Source organism: Lethenteron reissneri, chromosome 25, assembly GCF_015708825.2.
Source record: "Lethenteron reissneri isolate LAM-NWPU_2019-01 chromosome 25, ASM1570882v1, whole genome shotgun sequence".
Lineage (NCBI taxonomy): Eukaryota > Metazoa > Chordata > Hyperoartia > Petromyzontiformes > Petromyzontidae > Lethenteron > Lethenteron reissneri.
In genome coordinates, this window is record NC_083803.1 from 16,723,991 (window position 1) to 16,746,888 (window position 22,898).

Here is a 22,898-nt window from a genome sequence, read left to right on the forward strand (position 1 = left end):
TTTGAATGGGGGGGGAGACACCTTTGGCTTTGACATGTACTCGTGTGTGTGTGCGTCACAGACTGGCAGAAGACGGAGGCTCAGAAGCGGCGTGAGCAGCTGCTGCTGGACGAGCTGGTGACGCTGGTGAACAAGCGCGACGCGCTCGTGCAGGACCTGGACGCTCAGGAAAAGCAGTGAGAGCAAAGACAAAGATACCCCCCCCCCCCCCCCGCGTAGCCTGCATAGACTGTTGGGGCAAGTGCTGTTAGCGAGGACCCAGCAAGGATGAACCGGCATTGCAAAGTATCTCTGTGTGGCTAGCACCACGCCCAGCCACTTGTCTCCCCAATGCTGATTGTTACGCATTGCACAAGGTGATTGTGTCATAAGGCCGAGTCAACCTAAGGGAGGCCATGAACTATATCTGATGTCACTGACCGCTGATAGAATCAGAATCTTTATTTATCTTGGATAAATTTAGTTACAAAACTCATTTTCACACATCCAGTAGAATAGGGCAGTGCACTTACCGATTGTGCCACCACTCCCCGAGCACACGCATACACGTATACACACACACTCGTACACGGCACTTTTGTGAAGGGGTGGTGTTGTCAATGGCCATCGATGTTTTGTCTCGTAGTAAGGAGTATAACCCAGGTGCCAAGAACCCGAGTTCATTGTTCCCGCTAAACACTGCGGCACAGGCCTGTCTTGAGAGTGTGTTACAAGTTGTACAACACGGAGCTACTCCCATGACCAATCGTTGAATTAGATTCTAACTATCGTGTTCGTATCAATGAGTCAACCCATGGCACCTGGGTCTGTCCCGTGACCTCCCGCCAGCGGGCGTTCGACACTTCACGTGGCCTTAAAGTGCACATAGCCTGGCACGAGCGCCGTGGTGATGACACCGCCACTTAGTGGCGAATGGCGGTTGTTGTTGGTGAAGCCGCACCGTGCTGTGATCCCAGCTGCCCGAGTTTTATTGCTCGCCACAGCGACCGCAATTGGTAATTGAACCGGTCCAGTGCCCCTTCACCACACCACCAGCCAGCATTGACCACAACCCCACAAGTGGCACGGTATGGGGAGGCCTTCATCCAGCAGTGCATTGACAGAAGCTATAAGATATCATGCATTAGTTTACGCTCTCGATGTTACGCACGCCACGACGCACCACGAAGCGGTGCGGCTTCATACGGCGATCGAATCTCGGCGGCGTAGAAAGATGAGTCGTCGTGATACGATTCGGGGCAAGTGGTACAGTCGTGTAGGACGCGCGAATAGTTACGGGGTCCGCAGCGATGCAGGCGAGCGTGGGAATTTCTCTCGCACGGGACCGGCGTCGTCCGAGCTCGCGCACGTTTGCTGTCCGCCTGCATCTTGATGTACACGAGCGGCTACCTGTGGCTCGCGTTGCGGATTACAATCTCTTATCACGCACGCCCCGTACGGCTCAAAGGCCTCCTTTGTGATGTTTACGTTTGAGAGGCGTGGATTTTGTGTCGTTCTGTGCAAGCGGCCGTCAAACCACAGCCCCCCTCCCTCCCTCCCCTGTGCGCCAGCGGCGTCGCTCGTCCTGCCGATTGGTCGTCCGTATTTTTCCGCATCTACCAATCAACCGCTGCTCGCATTATGCTTTGTGTGAATTGGAAATCCCCCCCTCAATAGCCGTGACTCGCTGGGGTGCAGGAACTGAAATTTAGGAACCGCCTTTCGCATTCCCAAAAAAATGCAAGCAAAAGCGCGTCGGTTGCGGTGCGTCCCACCCACGGGGTCACCTGACGCGTCTCCCTCCCCGCTCCGTCAGGGCTGAGGAGGAGGACGAGCACGTGGAGAGGACGCTGGAGCAGAACGTGGGCAAGATCGTCAAGAAGGACGACAAGTGCAGCATCCAGTAGCGCCCGGAGGAGACGCGTCACGCGCCTCTCCCTCTCCCGCTTCCCCGCCTCTGGGCCGTCGAGCCGCTCTGCGCGTCGCACGACGCCGGCCGGTCGCGGCTCCCACTCATAAACTCGCGTCTCCTGCTCTTCCCGGGATGCGGCGGAGCGCGAGAAGCGACGCCGCGGAGCTTGGCGGTGCCCGTGACGATGGGGGTGACTCCGGGGGAGGGGGCGTCTCCGCTTCCGGCTGCGGGGCACGGTGGGGGGACTGCTTCCGGATCACAGCGAAGGCCGCACCGCCGCCGCCGTGCTCTTCGGCCGTGCGTCCGAGACCCCCGTGTCGGGTCGGGCTTAGCCCCGGGGTCTGTGCAGCCAGCGATCCACTCTAGGCCCTTAATGGAGCAGTGCGGTGGCTCTAACCTCCGCGCCCGCCTATGGCGGCTGAGGGAGTAAGAAAGAGCTGAACCGCCAGTCTCCGTCTGACTTCCGCTGCGCATGCGAGGTGGTGCCGTGTGCTTTCGCTCATTGGACTCTAGAGCGCTTGCGTGTCGTTTCCGTAATCCTAGCGCCCCCCCCCTCATCCTCCAACGGGTCTTTCCCCACCAGCTCCTTGCTGTTGATTTTTTAATTGCGCTCATTTTTGTTCTTGTTCCTCCCCACACCTGCGCGAGGAATTTTTTCTGAGCGTCTACGTTTGGGGACGACGTTTTATCGCGAGAGCGTCGCGCGCACGAGGCGGCGGCGTGCCGGCCCCGCGCTGTCGCCGCTGTTGCAGAGAAGCGACGTCCGTCGTGACGCCGCTCGCCGAGCCGGCAGGTGGAGTGATGGTCGGACGGACGGACACACAGACACACAGACACACACGGAACCATGCAAAGCCTTTGGGGAGAGCCCCGTGCCACCGTAAGGGAGCTGTCATGAAACTTGGCGATCCCCGTGCAGTTTTGCCGCAAAACAAAATAGGGTTCACTTTTGGTTTGCCTAATGGGAAACCCTCACAATGCGTGAGCGAGGAGCTGAATAAAGGCCGGGCTTGTGAAGCTTCGGGCTTGTTAGGGCGAGAGGCAGGCTTGCTCAGGCTAGGGGGAGTAAGGCAAGATGTTAGAACTACCACAAGGGCTAGGCTCATTATGACACGGGCTAGACTTGCTGGGCCTTGATTAACAGAGTAGGCTTTGTAAGGGTTAGGTCTAGATTGGCAGGTGATATGGTAAGCACTGGGGTTAGGGAAGAGTACTAGACCCGGTGTTTGGAGAAGGATTAGATTTGCATTACGGATAGGCCTGTGTGTGGATTAGGGTTTAGAGCTAGGGCTTGGTGAGGTTTGGCTAAACGCTGGACTCGTTGGGTTTTTGGAGCTGTGTTTTGTGAACATAGACTATCCTTTCCGTAAGTCGTGAACGCTGCGCTAAAGTGCGACGGATTTTGCGGGGTCTCCATCTCTGGTTTCACATCTCAGTGTCGTCGCCTCTTCTCCCAAACGTCACCGCTCTGCGAGCCTAACGGACAAACGGCAGGCGTGAACTTTCAAAACTGTGTGGCAGCCGGCGTCGGTGGAGCGTTCGCCAATTCGTCGGCCCGCGCGGAGAGGGAAGGCGGCGGCCTTCTGAATCGAGGCACAAGAGGCGGCACCGATATGATGGTGTCGGGGACTATAGCCGATCCACAAATACAATAAATAAACAAGAGCGAGCAAACGAATCTAAATTAAAGAGCAGCCGTGAATGGTGCGAGTGTTTTAACTTTTGGGTGGGCGTTGTTTGCGCGGGTGTTGGGACGGACGGTCGGCGTGTGTGTGTGCGCGCGTGTGTCGAGGGTGACACGCGGGCGACATGGATTCTTGAGCGAGAGCTCTGAAGCGCGAAATACCGCCGCTGTAAAAAAGTGCCGCACCCTATCAGTCGTTCTAATCCTATCCCAGCCCCCCCCCCCCGCCAGCCCCGGTCCTACACAGCTTACAGACGTGCCCATTGCCACCTGGAGCCAGCCCCCAAAAACATCTCTGATTGGCCACAGCATTTTTGTTGTTACCTGCATCTCCGCGGTCAGAACCTGCAACTCGAGTACGCAACGGCTCAAGGGCGGCACAGATAACGGGGAGTTTCTGCAATGTGATGGTGCCATTTCTGCCAGGAGATCGGCCCGGTTGCTGCGACTTGCCGAGACGCTGTGTAAAGGCTTCACGCGCAATCCATTTCGAGCGACATTTGGCAATCGGGCGGAATGCCACTCGGCAGCACTCTGCCACCACAAACGCTTCTGTCGAGTCATCGCGACGCGATGGGTGGCAATCGGGTTGAGGTAATTCTCAACCTGATTGTCGCCGATCGGAGCCACCATATCTGCAATGCAAGATGATGGCTAACTTCACCATGAACTCCCCACGGATTTGTAGGCAGTTTCATGAAACACCTGAATGCGTGATATCTTCCCTTTGTTTCCCAACTAAATCGGTGTGAACTTAACTCCAGATATTTTGTTGCACCAAGGACTGACCCCTTCTGACCCCCGCCCTCGCATCTTCGCCTCGCGAACGCCTGGTCGACAGCTACAGAGTTGTTGTTGAATCGATGGTAGAACGCGGACGGGAGACTTGCGACCAGCGCCTGCACACCGAGCGTAGCTACGGACCGGGGAAACGTTCAGGCGATCCTCGCAAACAGACCTCCGGCGATGGTCGCCGGAGCGCTGTTTGCCAAAAAAGCGAGTTTGAAACGTTGGGTAGCCAGGTGACCTTTACGTGCGATCCGATTGGACGTTGCCAATCCCATCTGCCACAAAAGGGAGCAGCGAAAAGAATTGTTAAGGATCTGGGCAACCAAAAAGGCTGAACGATCGGAAACGTCGCGGCAACATTTTCCAGCGAAGACGGTTGCTGGCGGCGACTGCCCCGGAGTTTCCGTGGAGCGTCGTGGCCGCCATGCTGGTACTCGGCTGGGGGAGTTGAGTGGCGTGCGTTGTGCTGGCCGGAGTGGCCCCGGAACGCCGATGGGTAAACGCGAGCGAGGCTGCCACAGTGCAATACTGTATTAATGAATTTTAATTAGTAGTCAGTGATAGTAATGGCAATGAACGTGGCGTATTAAACGCGCGGTCGAATCGATTGGAGGGGGGGGGGCGGTGAGTAAGACTTGCGCGTGTGTTGTGTCCGCCAGCAATGTTCGTGTGTTTTTATAAAAAAAAAAGAAGACCATTTGAAAGGTGTCGCGTTTTTTATTTGTGCGTCCGTGTTTTCAAATTGTGCCGCGCACCGTTTACCGCTATACACATGGAAGCTTTGCGTTCTGTGCGGGTGCGTGGTGAGAACAGGCGAAAGGGGGGAACAAGGCCACATTGTGAGATGATGTTTGGCATTCTGTGCATCGGCCAGCCTGCGCCCATGTCGGGTCCTCACGTCGGCTCTCCTTACCACCCATCAACCTGCCAGCATCCACCCGTCTTGCCATTCATACCCATTGATTAATAATACAAACTATGATGTACGTATACGTAACTTCTTTCGCACAGTACATAGCCAAGCGCGCTCATTGGAGGTGCGATACGTGGGACGATGAGTCCATTGAGGCCGTTACATCGACTCGTTTTGTCGTGGTCGAGGCCTTGGGAGTCCCTCGGTCCCCACCCTCCTACCCCACACGCAGCGGGGACACGGACGCGTCACAGGCCCCACCCGTCACGTGTACGTGGGTGGTGGAGACGTCACAGGCCCCACCCGTCACGTGTCCGTGGGTGCCGGTAGCGTCACAGGCCCCACCCGTCACGTGTGCAGTCGGGCACACGGGAACGGCTGCATCTACAACTCGTTTTCGCGGCGCTTACTCAGATTAATCGAGCGCTATCGTTGCCCATAATCGGTAGAGTAATTCATCACTTAGTCGGATAGCCCAGCTCTAAATGAGTCCACTAATCGTTATGCAAAGAAGCCTCTGCTTCTCAACAGGTTTCCATGAGTGTTCTCCGTTGCTATGTTTGGTCAACGTTCTTCATAACCAATCGCTTGGCTTCTCTGGTTGTATCTATCTGCTATTGTTAAAGTTTTTTTTTTTTTTACAAATTCCTCCTGTTAGCCGCACCATATACTCTACGGAGAGGCGGAGGGGGGCAGGTGCGAGCATGTGCTTTATCTCTTCACGAGGCCACCACTGCACACGACGTCGTGGTAGCGAGTCGTGAGCTCGTTACGGCAAACCGGCAGGGAAGGCCGGGGCACGTGTCGAGGACGGGGGTGCCACCTTGCTCGGTTTGACTCGGCAGCTTGTGTTGACAAGGAACTCGGTTTTTGTTTTTGCCAGACGCGTTTTATTGAAAGAGAGAAACACGTGGCTAGGTAGAGCGTGAACGGTGAGACGGGAACGCGAAGGGTTCGAGCGCAATGGAAGTGACTTCAACAGGCGAGTGGGGGGGTGTGTGGGGGGGGGGGGTGAGGGGGTGTGTGGGGAGGTGAGGGGGTGTGTGTGTGGGGGGTGTGTGTGGGGCTCCACGCGAAGACACAGGCAAGAGATTAAAAGTGCGAGTCTGGCAGGACCGAGCGTGTGTTTCGCGAGCACGCTGTCCGCGTCCACGCTGCTGTATGTTGCAGCATGGAGGTGGTCATGGCTGCCCGCCTGTGTTTGCTGTTCTGCTTACCCCCCTCGTCGTCACCCCTCATCCGGGCCCCTCCTCGCCTCCACCACAACCTCCACCAACGCGCTCCACCAACACGCGCCCTGCCCCGTTCGCCCTGGCAGAGCCGCAGTCGCTCCCCGCGAGCGACTTTCTCGCCGTCTCGGATCTCCGGCGTGTTCTACCGTGAGAGAACAACGGACTCGGACTTGATGCAAAGCGAAAATATTTCTCCCGCCCTCCGAACGCGTTTATTTACTCACGTCAAGGACGCGTCAATGTTTGTCCTGGCTTTATGCGCGTTCCGTGGCCATTGCGTGCTGATGATTTGGTAATTGCTCCGAGAAGGCGTTTGAGAACGCCACTGCTGCGTCTGGAGTGTGCCTCTAAGAGGGGGGGGGCTGTCATCCTCGCTCAGACCCCCCCCCTCCCCAAAAACTCCCCAGTCGTGGAGAGAATTCACGAGTTCCCATAAACTGCGTGCTCATGACCAGCTCATTTGCTATAGGTATCACTTCCTATCAGTCGTGCAACATCATCTTTGTCATCGGCTCCACAGCTGTGTGCAAGTTGCCTGTGGTGTCACTTCCACGTCAAGCTGCTCTGGGTCTTCTCGACCACAGCTCCGCCCTTGCCATCGCTGTGCTTGCCAGACGTGAACCTCCTTACGTGGAGAGCCTGCGTAGGCCTCGGCAACGTAAGGTAATTAACCCTTTTTACCGGGTAAATGGGTAAAGGTGAAGGTGTCGTAGTTTTTTTTTTATTTTCTTTGAAGCTATCTACGTGACTTTACCGATAGACCCAAAGTATATGATTCCCTGCGTGTCTAATGTCAGCAATTTGTCTAATGCATGGTGGGGGTGATCGGCTGCGCTACGAACCCGGCGACCCCGATTTCGATTCCCGCTCACGGCCAACACCAGTACCGATTATCTGAACCGGTTCCGGGCCTCCCCTAGGTCGACTCGGCCTCAAATGAGTACCCGGTGCGGTGTGTCAACATCGCCACAGGGAGAGACAAAGGCGGCCTGGCGTGGCGTTGGCCACCCACCCCCTCGTGTGCCGTTCCGGCCTTCACAGGTGCTCGGTGACCGCACTTGGCCCAAAAGTCTGTGGAGACTACACGGGGGACCTTTGTCTTTGTGTGGCAGGCCACTGCAGTGCCAAGCTGCTGCGCAAGTTGCTGCTCACTTGGGTGCCGAGTTGACAAATCGCCGGACAAAGACGCCGCTTGTTGGAGGGACACGACACGAGGGTGGTGGAAAAACCACACGCGGACCCGGGGGCTGTCTCTGTGTTCTGACGAGAGCAGTCGTAGGAGGGTCCGAGCGGGCTCAAACATAAATAAGGGGAGCGAGAAATGATTTTGACACCCACCACGACGACCACCACAACAACAACAAACATTTCGACTATTTTGAATGAGCAGCAACAAAGCCATTTGCTTCAATCTCTGCGCGCATCGCCTGCCACGGCGTGGGCCGGGAATCGCGGGGACTCCGACACGGCAAGGTGGGAAACAAAAGGTGAAAAGCGTTGCAAAGAAGCCTGGAGAAGGCGCGCACACACGGATTTAAACCGAGAGGCGGAAAGAGGGACGCGTGGATTAGTAGTGAACAAAAGGGGGGGGAGACATTTGAGACGCGTTGAACGGCGAGGATAGCAAAGCGGGCTTGGGCCGAACGCATCATTTTAAGGGTCGGTGGCCAATGGGCAGAGGCGTGCAAGGAGATGAGGACACGCACGGGAGGACGACCACCGTGGTGCTACAGGTGGAGCGGCGAGGTCACGGGCAGGGGCAACCTAAATTGTTGACCTCGCAGGACCTTGAATGATGGACAACGACGTGTGGGTGGGTGGCTGGGGGAGGCCTTCATCCAGCAGTGGATAGATGATGACGATTCTGACACATTACTTGCCACTGATTGTATCCGTCCAGGAATCAAAGCCAGGTCGGTGTGTACAGCGCGTTACACAAAACACGTTTACAAAGCTGCAGCAGCAACAACAACAACAAACATCTTGATTTGAAGCTTTCGTGCCTGCAGGAATCCATACTCTTTGGTTCTTTCGGTAAAGTCACGTAGGTATAAATAAATAATGCGAATAATATGAATAACATAAATAAAATAATAAATCGCGACGTTTCGGAGGCAGCACAAGCTTCCTTCATCAGGTGTAAAGAGGCACAGCAAAATAACTAGTTATTGATTTCTTTTATTTCTATAATTATTTCTATGAATTGTATTATTTATTTATTTATCCCTACGTGACTTTACCGAAAAAACCTAAGAGTATGGATGACGACGTTTCGGACGCAACACAAGCGTCCATCATCAGTTACCAGAGGTTGGACACAATTACACGCATTATGTCAAATTCAGCTTAAACTACAAACTAAACAATTGTTTTTTATTTTACCAGGTCAGGCCCCACTGAGCTCTGTAGCTCTTTTTGAGAAGCGACCTGGCCACAAGTGATAGCTCGACGAAGCGTCTTATCATCGTGAAGCTTTCGTGATTGAGCACGTGGCCCACGCTGAGCACGTGACCCACGCTGAGCACGTGGCCCGAGTCTCGTGCGGCGACTCGAGGGAGCGGTTCCGCGGAGTCGTCGCCGTGCGCCTCGGACTGGATGAGATTGTCGACGATGTATCAGATTGATTTCCCACCGTGGCTCAAATCAGCGGCTGGTGGTTCTTCCCCGCCCTTCCCCCCCTCCCCGGAACTCAACATAAAAACGAGAGACCAAGATCATCCCCATAGCCTCAACAGACTGTTGGGGCGAGTGCTGCTACAGAGAACCGATGAGAACGCACAAACGATACGCTCACACTGGGGCTTGTGGAACCGGCTGATCCGAGTTCGATTTCACGCTCACGACCAACACCGGTGACGGAACACACAAACTGGCCTTCTTGGGCCTCCGCTCGGTCAACTCGACCTTAAATGAGGAATGCCTGGCGCGGCGTGTCAACATCGGCAGTGGGGAGACGAAGACGGCGTGACGCTGGCCACACCGACTCCTCGCTTGACCCATTACGGTGTTCGCTAAGGACAACTTACACCCCAACAGTCTGTTGAGGCTGCACGAGGGTTTGAATGTTGTGTGTGTTGTGCACACGCCGTCCAGTGCGGGCTCACCTGCCCCAGATTTGGCCGGGATTTGATTTCTAAAATCAGATTTCATTAGCGCGCCGCGTAATCTCTCCTCGCCGCGGGCATTAGCACGGCTTAGCCAGAGGCCCCCGGCCGGCGCGCGCCTTGGCAAGCGGGGCGGCCGATGTCGCCAGCAGGTCCTGTCCTGTCCACTCACAAGTCATGTGTCCACTCACTCGTCACCTGTCCACTCACTCGTCACCTGTCACGTGTCCGCTCGCTCGTCACGTGTCCTGTCCACTCACCAATTCTGTCCACTCAACTGTCTTGAATATTCACCGACCTCTCCTGCCCCCTCACCTGTGCCCCCGACTCACCCCTCCAGTGCGTCCATTCGCCTGTCCCGAATGCATTCGCTTCGCCCCTCCTGCCCCCACGCCCTCCCTCGCCTGGGTCGCGCTCTGCGGCCCAACTCCTTCGCGGACTCGGTACAGGTGTCGAGTCGCGACACAGGTGGAGACAAACTGCACGTCGCATTCCCCGTGTAGCCCAGTGCAGACTGCTGGGGCACGTGCTGGAAGACCTGTGAAGGCCGCGCACGGCACACGAATGGGTGGGTGGGTGAGCAGCACCACGGGCTGGCCGCCTTTGTCTCCACAATGCGGATGTTGAGACACGGCATCATTTACTAATTTAAGGCTGAGTCGACCTAGGGCAGGCCCAGGAGTAGAACTCGGGTCACCAAGTACGGAGCGAGGCGCGCTATCCACCACTGTATCACACACCGTGACACACACACAACAAAGATCAAAGATAAAGATCCCCCGTATAGCCTGAACAGACTGTAGGGGCAAGTGCTGTTAGCGAGCACCTATGAAGGCCGGCACGGCACACGAGGGAGTGGATGGCCAACACCACGCCCGGCCGCCTTTGTCTCCCTAGTGACGATGTTTAAACATCGCACCAGGTACTCATTTGAGGCTGAGTCGACCTAGGGGAGGCCCGGGACCGGTTCAGATAATCGTCACTGCTGTTGGCCATGAGCGGGAATCGAACTCGGGTCGCCAGGTTCATAGCGCAGCGCTAACCACTACACCACCGCTCTCCACTCCAGTGACACACACACAATGACATACACACACAGTAACACAGTGACACACACGCAGTGACACACACACACAGTGACACACACCGTGGGTTTGTCTTTGTCAAGATCTCACCTTCAGAGTGACGCACGCGGCATCCTGCTGCGTCTATTCACTCGATCCCCACTCCGCACCCGCACAACACGGGGCTGCCTTTGGCAGCCCATCGTCAACTGATGAGCCCCAATGCCAACGATGACCCAGTTAACACTTTGGGCTCTCGCTCTGAATCTGTGTCTGGGCCTCCCCGAACTGCGAGTACAATGCGGGCTCGTTTGGGCAGTCATGGCTCACTGATGAGCTCCAATGACGACGAACATCCATAAAACAACATCGTGTGGCGTGCGTGGTGCTGTGGCAATGTTGTGTGTGTGTCACTGTGTGTGTGTCACTGTGTGTGTGTCACTGTGTGTCACTGTGTGTGTGTTACTGTGTGTGTGTGTCACTGTGTCACTGTGTGTGTGTTACTGTGTGTGTGTCACTGTGTCACTGTGTGTGTCACTGTGTCACTGTGTGTGTCACTGTGTGTGTGTCACTGTGTATGTCACTGTGTGTCACTGTGTGTGTGTCACTGTGTGTCACTGTGTGTGTGTGTCACTGTGTGTGTCACTGTGTCACTGTGTGCGTCACTGTGTGTCACTGTGTGTGTCACTGTGTGTGTAGTTGCTGTGTATTGATGTGGCGTTGTAACATTTCTGTGATGATACGGTGCGTTGGTAAGTTGATGCGGTGTGTTGTTGTTGTGTTAACATGTTGGTGTGTTGATGTGTGGACGCGATGTGTGTCGACCTGTTGCTTGATGATGAGGTGCGTGTTGCCGTGTTGTTGTTGTTGTTGACGAGGTGTGTGATGGATGCACGCAGCTGTTTACTCTCCCACCCATCATCGGCAGACGCTGGGCCACACAAATCGCCTTAGCGGCAACGCAGGCACTTCACCATAATCATCGCGCTAATCCTCACAGAGCACTCCCCCCCCCTCACTCACCATTCTCACCAGCCTCACCAGCCTCACTTCCCCCCCCCCCCCGCTCACCCGCACTGACCCCCCCTCTCACTGCCCCCCCTCACCCCCCCCCTTACCCGACCCCTAACACCTACGAAGACAAAGATCCCCGGTGTATCCTGAACAAGTGCTGTTAGCGAGTCGCAGCAGCACCTGTGAAGGCTGCCAGCACTGTGGCACCAAATGGGGCAGGTGAGCGGCACCACGCCCGGCCGCCTTTGTCTCCCCAGTGGCGATGTTTACACACCGCACCAGGTACTAATTTGAGGCTGAGTAGACCTAGGGGAAGCCCAGATAATCGTCACCGGTGTTCCCCCTGAGCGGGTATCGAACTCGGTTGGCCGGGTTCAGTGAACAGACACACACACACTTGTACACCGCGAGGAAGTGCCCCAAACATCCCCAACGCAGCGAGGCGAAGCCACTTGAAGACGCGGGCTGTTCTGGATGCACGTGGACGTCACCCCCCCCCCCCCCCGCATACGCGCGAGACCGATTGGGACGAGCGTCCGGCGTCTTGTTCGGTGCAGGAAGCTCCGGCCCCCCGGTGCATTGCGGGGGGCTCGAGGATTTGCCGAATCAATTTTGGAGCTCACGATGCGCTTGCCGATGGATTTGGAACCCCACGCTGCCATGCGGCACCTGGCGCTTACCACGCGGGGATGGCCATCGGAACATCGCCCTCGCGCCGCGCGTGTGCCGCAACATCCTTGACAGGCGGTGATGAGATGAAGATGATGATGCCACCAGTGATGAGATCTTGATGATGATGATGATGATGCCACCAGTGATGAGATGATGATGACGATGCCACCAGTGATGAGATCATGATGATGATGATGCCACCAGTAATGAGATCATGATGATGATGCCACCAGTGATGAGATCTTGATGATGACGATGCCACCAGTGATGAGATCTTGATGATGACGATGCCACCCGTGATGAGATCATCATGATGATGATGCTACCAGTAATGAGATCATGATGATGATGATGCCACCAGTGATGATATCATGATGATGCCACCAGTGATGAGATGATGATGATGCCACCAGTGATGAGATCTTGATGATGCCACCAGTGATGAGATCATGATGATGCCACCAGTGATGAGATGATGATGATGATGCCACCAGTGATGAGATCATGATGATGCCACCAGTGATGAGATCATGATGATGCCACCAGTGATGAGATGATGATGATGCTACCAGTGATGAGATCTTGATGATGCCACCAGTGATTAGATCATCATGATTATGATGCCACCAGTGATTAGATCATGATGACGATGATGTCACCAGTGATGAGATCATGATGATGATGATGCCACCAGTGATGAGATCTTGATGATGCCACCAGTGATTAGATCATGATGATGATGCCACCAGTAACTGGTGGCATCTTCATCAGCACCTTCTCCCACCTATACCCGCCCATAACGGACATTTGTGACAAAGAGCTTCATAGCTCATCGGATTCCTCCTGCAGTCTAAATAAAGTTTCGTATTCTTCATCGATTTCGTACCGTTAATACGCGTGGCTGAGATGCGCGCGAACCGTTACACACGCGTGTAACATGTGCGTAACATGTGCGTAACGTGTCCCGCGCGTGTCCAATCCACCGTTGAATGAGAACCATGGTGGAATGGGGAGGTCGCCTGATCATACTTCACCGCGCCGGGTCAGTGTGGGTCAAATGGCGAACTTCCGAAACCCGTTCGCCAATCGCTCACCACTCGTGGGCAGATGAATATCCATCGGCGGCAGTAATCGACAGTAAGCGATGCGACTCGTTCCATCGTTGCGCGCGTTCCCCCCGTTCCACGCCCCGCGTCATCAGCTGCCCACGTGGTGCAGCCCCCCCCCCCCCCCCCCGTTTCGAGATCAGCTGGCGGCACCCAGGAGGGACCCTTGAGCCTCGCGCTAAAGGGACGCACGGACGGTTGCTTGGCATGGAAGACGTATCGACAGAGCGCAAGGCAACGGTGCAGAGACCACGTGCGCGCGTGTTGCTGCCTCACTACCCAGGCGGGGGGAGGGGGGGTCCCCTCACCCGAGCGATCTTTTTGATTTCGTGATCGCCTCTCCACCCCCCCCAGCCCGCCCCCCTTCCCCCGTCTTTACGGCGAATGTGTCAATTACACATCTGCCACAGTGTGCACGCGTGTGTGAGCGATTGTGTTTGATTGCGTGTGTGTTTGTGTGGGGGGAGCGGTGGTGTAGCGGTTAGCGCGCTGCGCCACGAACCCGGAGACCCGAGTTCGATTTCCGATCACGGCCAACACCGGTGAACGATGATCTGAACCAGGTCCTGGCACTCCCCCTAGGTAGACTCAGCCTTAAACAAGTACCTGGTGCGATGTGTCAACATCGCCACTCAGGAGACAAAGGCGGACGGGCGTGGTGGTGCGCCGAGCCGCCCTTCGTATAGGCATGTATGTTGAACTTCTTTCGCACCGTACGTAGCCAACCGTGCTAATCGGAGGTACAGGTGCTACTCGCTAGCAGCACTCGCCCCAACAGTCTGCGAAGGCTATAGGGGGTATCTTTGTCTCTTGTGTGTGGCCAACGCGAAGCTAATGCACTGCGATGGGACTTCGCCTCCGCCCGCTCTGCAAATAGGTTTAGGCGCTCGAGTCGGGTTCGTTTGAAAAAGGGATAAGGGATTCCCCCTCTCTCTCTCGCAAAATAAAGAGTTAACAGAGAGCGCGCATGGAGAGATACCAGCGCGCGGATTAGAGGAGTTGAGTTTCTTCCGTCTTCGCCGTCCCGTGACATCTGGAGGCTTTTCCGGAGTAGGAGGAAGAAGAGAAGATGAGGGAAGGAGGAGGAGGGGGGAGATTTAAATCCTTGGCGCAGGGCTCGTCCCATGTTGCTGCCAATTTGGCCGTGGGTGTCTCCCTGCAGGGCCCGAGTCTCGGGCGAGCCGACAGAGGAGTGGAGGTCGCCGAGCGAGAGGGCACGGAGTCGGGGCCGTGAGAACGTGGAGTGGGAGGTCTGGGGAGTCTGCAGGGCGAAATACTAAGAGACCGGGACATCTAGAAATGAGGCGAGAAGGTCGGGAAGTCGTGACTCCTGGAGGTTAGGAGACGAAAACTTAGTAGACGTGTAGCTTGGGAGACCAGATGGTCGTACTAAGGAGGAGCTCACGAGACCAGGAAGTCAAGAGACCAAGAGGTCAAGGGACCAGATCAAGAGCTCAGAAGCGGAGACCAGGAGACCAGGAGACCAGGTGACCAGGAGTTCACGAATCCAGGTGGTTGGGAGTCCACGAGGCTAGGGGGTCACGAAGCCATCGAAGCAGGAAGCCGGTAGATGACGAGGCCGTGAAGCCCGAAGGTCAAGAGACCGTCAGATGGAGCCGTGCGTGGGCCACGTGACCGGCGAGGAGAGCCGCTGCGACATCCTGGGGGTTGAGGCCGCTGCCCCAGGAGGAGGAGGAGGAGGAGGTGGAAGAGGAGGAGGAGGTGGAGGAGGAAGAGGAGCGACCCCTTCATCCGCACCGCACGTGCGGCCCGCGTGAGTCTCGCCGCTCAAACCTCGTGTCGGATCTCACGTGCTGGTTTATTTTCACAATCTACCGTCTGACTCTTAACCCGCTGCCCGGCGAAAGGTCTGTCCACGCCCCGCGTCGGTCACGGAGGCTATTTGACCATACTTCACCACGCTTGTCAATGCGGGTTTGTGGCTCGCAAGGAAAGCCCAAGACAGGTTCACGGAAATGGCACGGCAGGGTGGCCGGGTGACGATGGTGGAACTCAGCGCGCACGCGCCCCGCTCAGCTACCGTCGCCTGGCTGGGGACTGGAAGCTGATCTTCTCTGAGCTACTCACTCTCAGCTACTCTGAGCTACTCACTCTGAGCTCACTCACTCTGGGCTACTCATTCTGGACTTACTCACTCTGAGCTCCTCCTGCAACTGTGAGCTCGGCTACCTGAGTTTGATACCCGGCCACGGCTAACATCAGTAGCGAGTGAAATCGGAACTGGTCCTGCACCCCCCGCCACCATCTTTCCCTTCACCAACCCGCATTGACCAGCGTGGTGAAGTATGCTCATGTAACCACGTGACCGACCGACACAGCGTGGAGAAGCCCCTATCCAGCAGTGGATTTACACATTTCTCTAGAACTGCGTCTCGGTGTGTTTAGTTCCGTGTTGTCCTTCCCCCGCACCTCCGATTAGCGCAGTTGGCTACGTACGGTGCGAAAAAAGTTCAACACACACACACATCCAGGACTGATTACAAACCCGCGTGACCGAGTGATGTTATAGAAGGGCTATAAGAGAGCTTAGATTCGGCAATTATGTAAGTGATTGTTTTCTTATAACAGTACGATTGTGGGGCTCAGCCGAAGACTAAATGTGCCGCTTGTGACGCCCCAGGGTCCATTGAGGGGGACGGGCGAGCGTGGACGTCGCCAAGGTCTGTGGAGCCGAGTGCGCGATCCAACTCGTCTCGTGAAGGCCCCGGCGCGTAGCGTGGCCTTGCCACGGTGGTACGCGGCTCGGGGAGGCATTCATCCAGCAGTGGAGTGGCCACGGCGGACTGTGATGATTTTTTGGGGAACTTCTTGAACGAGTGTGACGTTAAAGGCGATAGAAAGCGGTCGAAGGGATAACTACACATACATACTCCTACACGTATATATACAAAGACAAAGATCCCCCGTATAGCCTGCACAGACTGTGGGGGCAAGTGCTGTTAGCGAGTAGCACCAATGAAGGCCGGCACGGCACACGAGGGGGTGGGTGGTCAGCACTTGCCCGGCCGCTTTTGTCTCCCCAGTGACGATGTTTACACAATCGCACCAGGTACTCATTTGAGGCTGAGTCGACCTAGGGGAGGCCCAGGACCGGGTCAGATAATCGTCACCGGTGTTGGTCGTGAGCAGGAATTGAACTCGGGTCGCCGGGTTCGTAGCGCAGCGTAGCGCTAACGACTACACGACCGCTACACACATATACTAAGATACACACACACATATACTATTATACACACATTTGTACTCGTACACACATTCTCGTAGACACACATATATCCATATATATTAATATACAATACCGAATACATATAATACCGTATCCATGACACCCATGTACAAATATTCCAATATGTGTAATCAATAATATTCATAAACACATATATACTCATATCTAAATATTTACTTATATACACATATACTGTATACTCATAACCACAAACATTTATATTAGTCATTATATAAAGAGTATTTGTACGTGTGAATGCAGACTAAAGTATACACATATATACAGGACACAAATTCCCACGCGTTTACCCGTAACCATTAATGCTGTGTCGCGTGTGCGTGTGTACACGTTCACACACCGATATAAACTAACACACACACACGAGTGCATTCGAATTTACGCGTAAAATATCATAATTACTTCTTGGCCACTGGGGTCATGCGAATAAAGGGATAATTGCCGGCAGTCCGAGCGAGGACGACTCTGAAGAGCTGACCAATCCTTTGCACGTCCTCAAGAATGAACGAACCATCACTGAACACATTCACACATTCATCCACACATTCATGAAAATATTCATCCACACATTCACATATTCACTATCCTAATACTATGGATCGTAGGCCGCGCTGTGGTCAAAACCACACCCGGCCGCCTTTGTCTCCCCAGTACTCGTTTAAAGGCCGCGTCGCCGGTTAATATCGCAACTCCGTGGCCGGGAATCGAACTTGGATGGCAAAGGTTGATAGCAATGCAATGTTATACACAACAAAGACAAAGACCCCCCGTGTAGCCTTAACAGACTGTTGTGGAAAAGTGCTGTTAACGAGTAGCACCTATGAAGGCCGGAGCGGGTGGCCAGCATCACGCCCGGCCGCCTTTGTCTCCCTAGTGGCGATGTTTATACGTCGCACCAGACACTGTACTCTTTTAAGTCGACCTAGAGGACGCCCACAACTGGTTTAGATAATCGTCACCGGTCCTGGCCGTAAGCGGGAATCAAACTCGGGTCGCCGGGTTCGTAGCGCAACACGCTAACCGCTACACGTACGTACACGCACACGCATCATTCCGTTACGCATACACAGACACACGCTGATCTATAACAACATTTCACACGCGTTGTGTTAAAAACTGGGGAGTTTCGAGGTGGCGACGTGGTCGTGGCCCACTGCGCTGTGAACCCGAAGATCTGAGTTCTATTCCCGATCACTTATAGCTTCAGTGGAGTTAACCCGAAGATCTGAGTTCTATTCCTGTTCACGGATGGCTCCAGTGGAGTTAACCCGAAGATCTGAGTTCTATTCCTGTTCACGGATGGCTCCAGTGGAGTTAACCCGAAGATCTGAGTTCTATTCCTGTTCACGGAGAGCTCCAGTGGAGTTAACCCAAAGATCTGAGTTCTATTCCTGTTCACGGATGGCTCCGGTGGAGTTAACCCGAAGATCTGAGTTCTATTCCTGTTCACGGAGAGCTCCAGTGGAGTTAACCCGAAGATCTGAGTTCTATTCCTGTTCACGGATGGCTCCAGTGGAGTTAACCCGAAGATCTGAGTTCTATTCCTGTTCACGGATGGCTCCGGTGGAGTTAACCCGAAGATCTGAGTTCTATTCCTGTTCACGGATGGCTCCGGTGGAGTTAACCCGAAGATCTGAGTTCTATTCCTGTTCACGGATGGCTCCAGTGGAGTTAACTGAAGATCTGAGCACCATTGGGGTTGTGATTCCCTAACCAAGGGGTCGGCAACCACAATAACAATGAGCCATTTTTTGTTTAATTTGTTTTAAAAATATCTCAATATTTGTGGTGAATACGAGACGACGGCCCTTAATAAATAACGTGACGACGAAGCGGCCCTCAAAGTGCCGCATGCGACTCCGTGCCCTCACCCATCCTGGACACCTCCTCCTTCACCTCCTCCTTCATCTCCTCCTTCACCATCACCACCAAGCAGCACCGAGCAGCGTGGCTACGTGTGGTCAAACAACAACAACAACAAGCCCCTCCGCGTGCCTAAGCGGCATGGAAGAGGCCTTCATCCAGCAGTGGATGAAGGAAGGCGAGCGAGCCGTGAACTCGGTCTGGGGGGGGGCGGCTTGAGCGGACGGACAGCAGTGGGCGAGTGGATGCACCGTGGCACGAGAGCGAGGAGATTACATCGGCAGGTAATTGAGAGATTGCCAGAGTGGAGTCTTCACGGTAACAATGGCTCAACACGTGTCGCGCGTGACGTGCGCGTGATGTATGAGCGTGCGTGGATGTCCGTGCGCGTGTGTGTTCGTGTGTGTCGAGTGTGCGGAGTGGTGGCGCAGCGGTTAGCGCACTGCGCTCTTGGAGCGTCGTGAAATGTGAGTTCAATACCTGGTACGGTGTGTTAAAACATGGGGAGACAAAGGCGGTCGGGCGTGGTTCTGGCCACAACACGTCCCTCGTTCTCTGTCCAGGCCTTCGAAGCCGCTCGTTAACAGCACTTCCCCCAACAGTCTGTTAAGGCTACACGGGGGATCTTTGTCTTTACACTGGTATAGCTCTTAAGAGACCGTCGCAACTCGGTACGATTCCAGGCCACGGCTAACATCAGTGGCAAGTGGAGTTTCTACCTCCCCTAGGCCAACTCAGCCTTAAATGAGTTGTTCCTCGTGGTGTAGATGCGTGCCTTGGTCTGTGTGTCCATGGCTGTCCGAGTTTGAAATTCGTTTATAAAGAAAAAAAACATCCTTTAGGAGGAGGAGGCCGGGTGGCTTGGGGAGTCAGGGCACTGAGCCATCCCCGCTGGGAGCCTGGGTTCGATCCGGGGTTCAGGAACCCGTGATTGAACCGAGCTCTCAAGCTACAGCATCTGAACCACCCCGTCACTAATAACCGCACGAAACATCTCGTCACAATGCCCCTGTACTCGGAGCACTTGTAATTATAACATGCCAAGATAATGTATTGTGAATGTTTTTTTTAATATTATCTAGGATTTCAATAACATTCTGGCCAAATAATTACATTAATACGAACACAAATTCAAGAGTATCAATTTCAAATGAATCGTGTCAGTCTTGTGCACTCATTACTCACACCTCTTCAGTGTGGCCATCTTTCTATTATTATCAAATGTCTTTCGAACGCCTTCTCCTGCCGTTTCAATTCATATCAGCCTTGGCGTGTTACACGGAAAGACCCATTTAGCCGGTTACCCCGCTATTTTCTGTTGCAACTGCCCGCAGCAGCCACTACCAACAGAGTCTCTGCTGGGGTGGAAAGGAGCCCAGCCAGCGGCCAGCCAGGACACGCGCAGTATCTATCTCGAGAGTAGCGCGGATGTAGCAGCGACACATTGCAAGCTCCCAGCGAATCCGAGCAATGAGCGTGGTATGACTAAAACGATTTTATTTATTTTAGCAGGTAAGGCCCACTGAGCTATTTCGTAGCTCCTTTTCAGTCGCGGCCCGGCTATTACAAGTGATAGCTCAACGAAGCGGCTCATCGTCGTGCGGAATTTCAGAGCAGCCAAATATTCTTGGTTCTTTCGGTAAAGTCACTTAGAAGGGAATAATAAAATAATGAAAATAAAACGTACGAACATTTCTCACGACGTTATTATATGTTCTTTTTATTATTTTATTATTTCCCTTCTAATTGACTTTACCGAAAGAACCAAGAATATGAATCCCTGCAGTCGCGAAAGCTTTAAAGCAGCCAAATACTCTAAACGCGTGGTGATGTTGATTCCTTATGTGGAGGGAAAACCCGCAGGATCCGGAGAAAAATCCACGCGACCACGGAGAGTGAGAGACAGGCAAACTCCAAACACACAATCTTAATTTTAGAACTTTCGTGACTGCAGGCGTCAGGGTTGGGATCGAACCCACGACCTCCTGTATACCAGGCGAGGTAGTTAACATCTCGTAGCCACCGTCGCGAAATGTAAACTCTGGTGACCGCGCATACTTCTTCGTGGCGCCAGCGAGAGCGAGAGAGGCGGCTTCGCTGCTGGGGGCTTGGGGACATTTCGTGCGCGAGGTGGGACGACGGCGAGATGCGAGGAGCCGGAGGAGGTGCTCGGGACCCGGCGATGTGGCTGTTTTATTCCCCGGACGTGGCAGAAGTGACGATTTAATAACAATATATATAACTGCATGATTATATTGGAGGTTGCAGCTTTCTTCATGTGAGCCGCAGTGGAGCAAATTATATTATTTGTGAACGTGGTATATAGATATATGACTTTATTAATGAGACAAAAGAATTTTGATTAACATTTTCTTGCTGTGTTTTTTTCACACCTGATGACGATTGCTTGTGTTGCAGTCGACACGTCGTGATAATATTATTATTATTATTTTATTTTATTATTTTATTGTTTCCCTTCTACGTGACTTTACCGAAAGAACCAAGAATATGAGACTAAAGAAGATAGGGGAAGATCTGCACCTTTCGCCCGAGTTAGCTACTCTGGAGTGGTCAGCGCACCTCCAGCCACTCGTGCCCTACAGCTCGCGTCTCCCGGAGCTCCCGCCGGCCACGAACCGACACAGCGCACGACTCCAGCTCAAAGGCAAAGGTCGCCCGTATAGCCTTGACAGACTGTCGGGGCAAGGTCTGTCAGCGTGTAGCAGCTACGTAGGCCGGCACGGCACACGAGGGGGGAGGGGTGGCCAGCACCACGCACGCCCGACCGCCTTTGTCTCCCTGCTTGGCCGTGTCCACGAGGCCGAGTGAGGCGCCGGACGGGGTCAGGTCATCGTGCCCGCACGCTGTTGGCCGTGTGCGGGGGAATCGAACCCGGGACCCGCGGTGCCAGGGCGAAGGCCCCCCAACTCGAGCAGCCCCCCCCCCCCGCGGCTGGGGAGGGGAGGAGGAGGGGGGACCGCAGGCCACCGGACGGGCCCACGAGGTCTCGACCCCAGTGGCGCCCGGGCAGCGCCGAGCCTCGGCAACAGCGGCGAGAGGGCGACGGGGGCAGGCGGCGTGAGACGCGTGGTGGAGGTGGAGGTGGGTTTGGTGCGAGGACGAGGAGAGTGTCCGTCACGAGAAGGTCCTCGTGCTGGGAGGTAGAGCGGTGGGTGGTGGTGGTGGTATATGTTATTGGATGATGGTAATGATGAACATTACGATGTGTTAGTGGTGGCTATAGGAGTGTTAGTGGTGGCTATAGGAGTGTAGTGGTGGCTATAGGTGAGTGTTAGTGGTGGCTATAGGAGTGTTAGTGGTGGCTATAGGAGTGTAGTGGTGGCTATAGGTGAGTGTTAGTGGTGGCTATAGGAGTGTTAGTGGTGGCTATAGGAGTGTAGTGGTGGCTATAGGTGAGTGTTAGTGGTGGCTATAGGAGTGTTAGTGGTGGCTATAGGAGTGTAGTGGTGGCTATAGGTGAGTGTTAGTGGTGGCTATAGGTGAGTGTTAGTGGTGGCTATAGGAGTGTTAGTGGTGGCTATAGGAGTGTAGTGGTGGCTATAGGTGAGTGTTAGTGGTGGCTATAGGTGAGTGTTAGTGGTGGCTATAGGAGTGTTAGTGGTGGCTATAGGAGTGTAGTGGTGGCTATAGGTGAGTGTTAGTGGTGGCTATAGGAGTGTAGTGGTGGCTATAGGAGTGTAGTGGTGGCTATAGGTGAGTGTTAGTGGTGGCTATAGGAGTGTAGTGGTGGCTATAGGTGAGTGTTAGTGGTGGCTATAGGTGAGTGTTAGTGGTGGCTATAGGAGTGTTAGTGGTGGCTATAGGAGTGTAGTGGTGGCTATAGGTGAGTGTTAGTGGTGGCTATAGGTGAGTGTTAGTGGTGGCTATAAGAGTGTTAGTGGTGGCTATAGGAGTGTAGTGGTGGCTATAGGTGAGTGTTAGTGGTGGCTATAGGTGGGTGTTAGTGGTGGCTATAGGAGTGTTAGTGGTGGCTATAGGAGTGTTAGTGGTGGCTATAGGAGTGTAGTGGTGGCTATAGGTGAGTGTTAGTGGTGGCTATAGGTGAGTGTTAGTGGTGGCTATAGGAGTGTTAGTGGTGGCTATAGGAGTGTAGTGGTGGCTATAGGTGAGTGTTAGTGGTGGCTATAGGAGTGTTAGTGGTGGCTATAGGAGTGTAGTGGTGGCTATAGGTGAGTGTTAGTGGTGGCTATAGGTGAGTGTTAGTGGTGGCTATAGGAGTGTTAGTGGTGGCTATAGGTGAGTGTTAGTGGTGGCTATAGGTGAGTGTTAGTGGTGGCTAT

The 22,898-nt window shown here is 54.3% G+C and overlaps 1 protein-coding gene across 5 annotated transcripts in view; it reads left to right on the forward strand.

The window, feature by feature from the left end:
- The window catches only part of EHBP1 (EH domain binding protein 1), an 85,338-nt gene extending 80,285 nt beyond the window's left edge, over window positions 1-5,053 (forward strand). For all 5 annotated transcript variants that reach the window (XM_061559536.1, XM_061559537.1, XM_061559538.1 and 2 more), the window contains 2 exons: window positions 62-176; window positions 1,796-5,053. In XM_061559536.1, the coding sequence (XP_061415520.1) occupies window positions 62-176; window positions 1,796-1,886 (206 nt within the window). In that variant the 3' untranslated portion in view covers window positions 1,887-5,053. The remainder of the gene's footprint in view (window positions 1-61; window positions 177-1,795) is intronic.
- The last annotated feature ends 17,845 nt before the right edge of the window (window positions 5,054-22,898 follow it).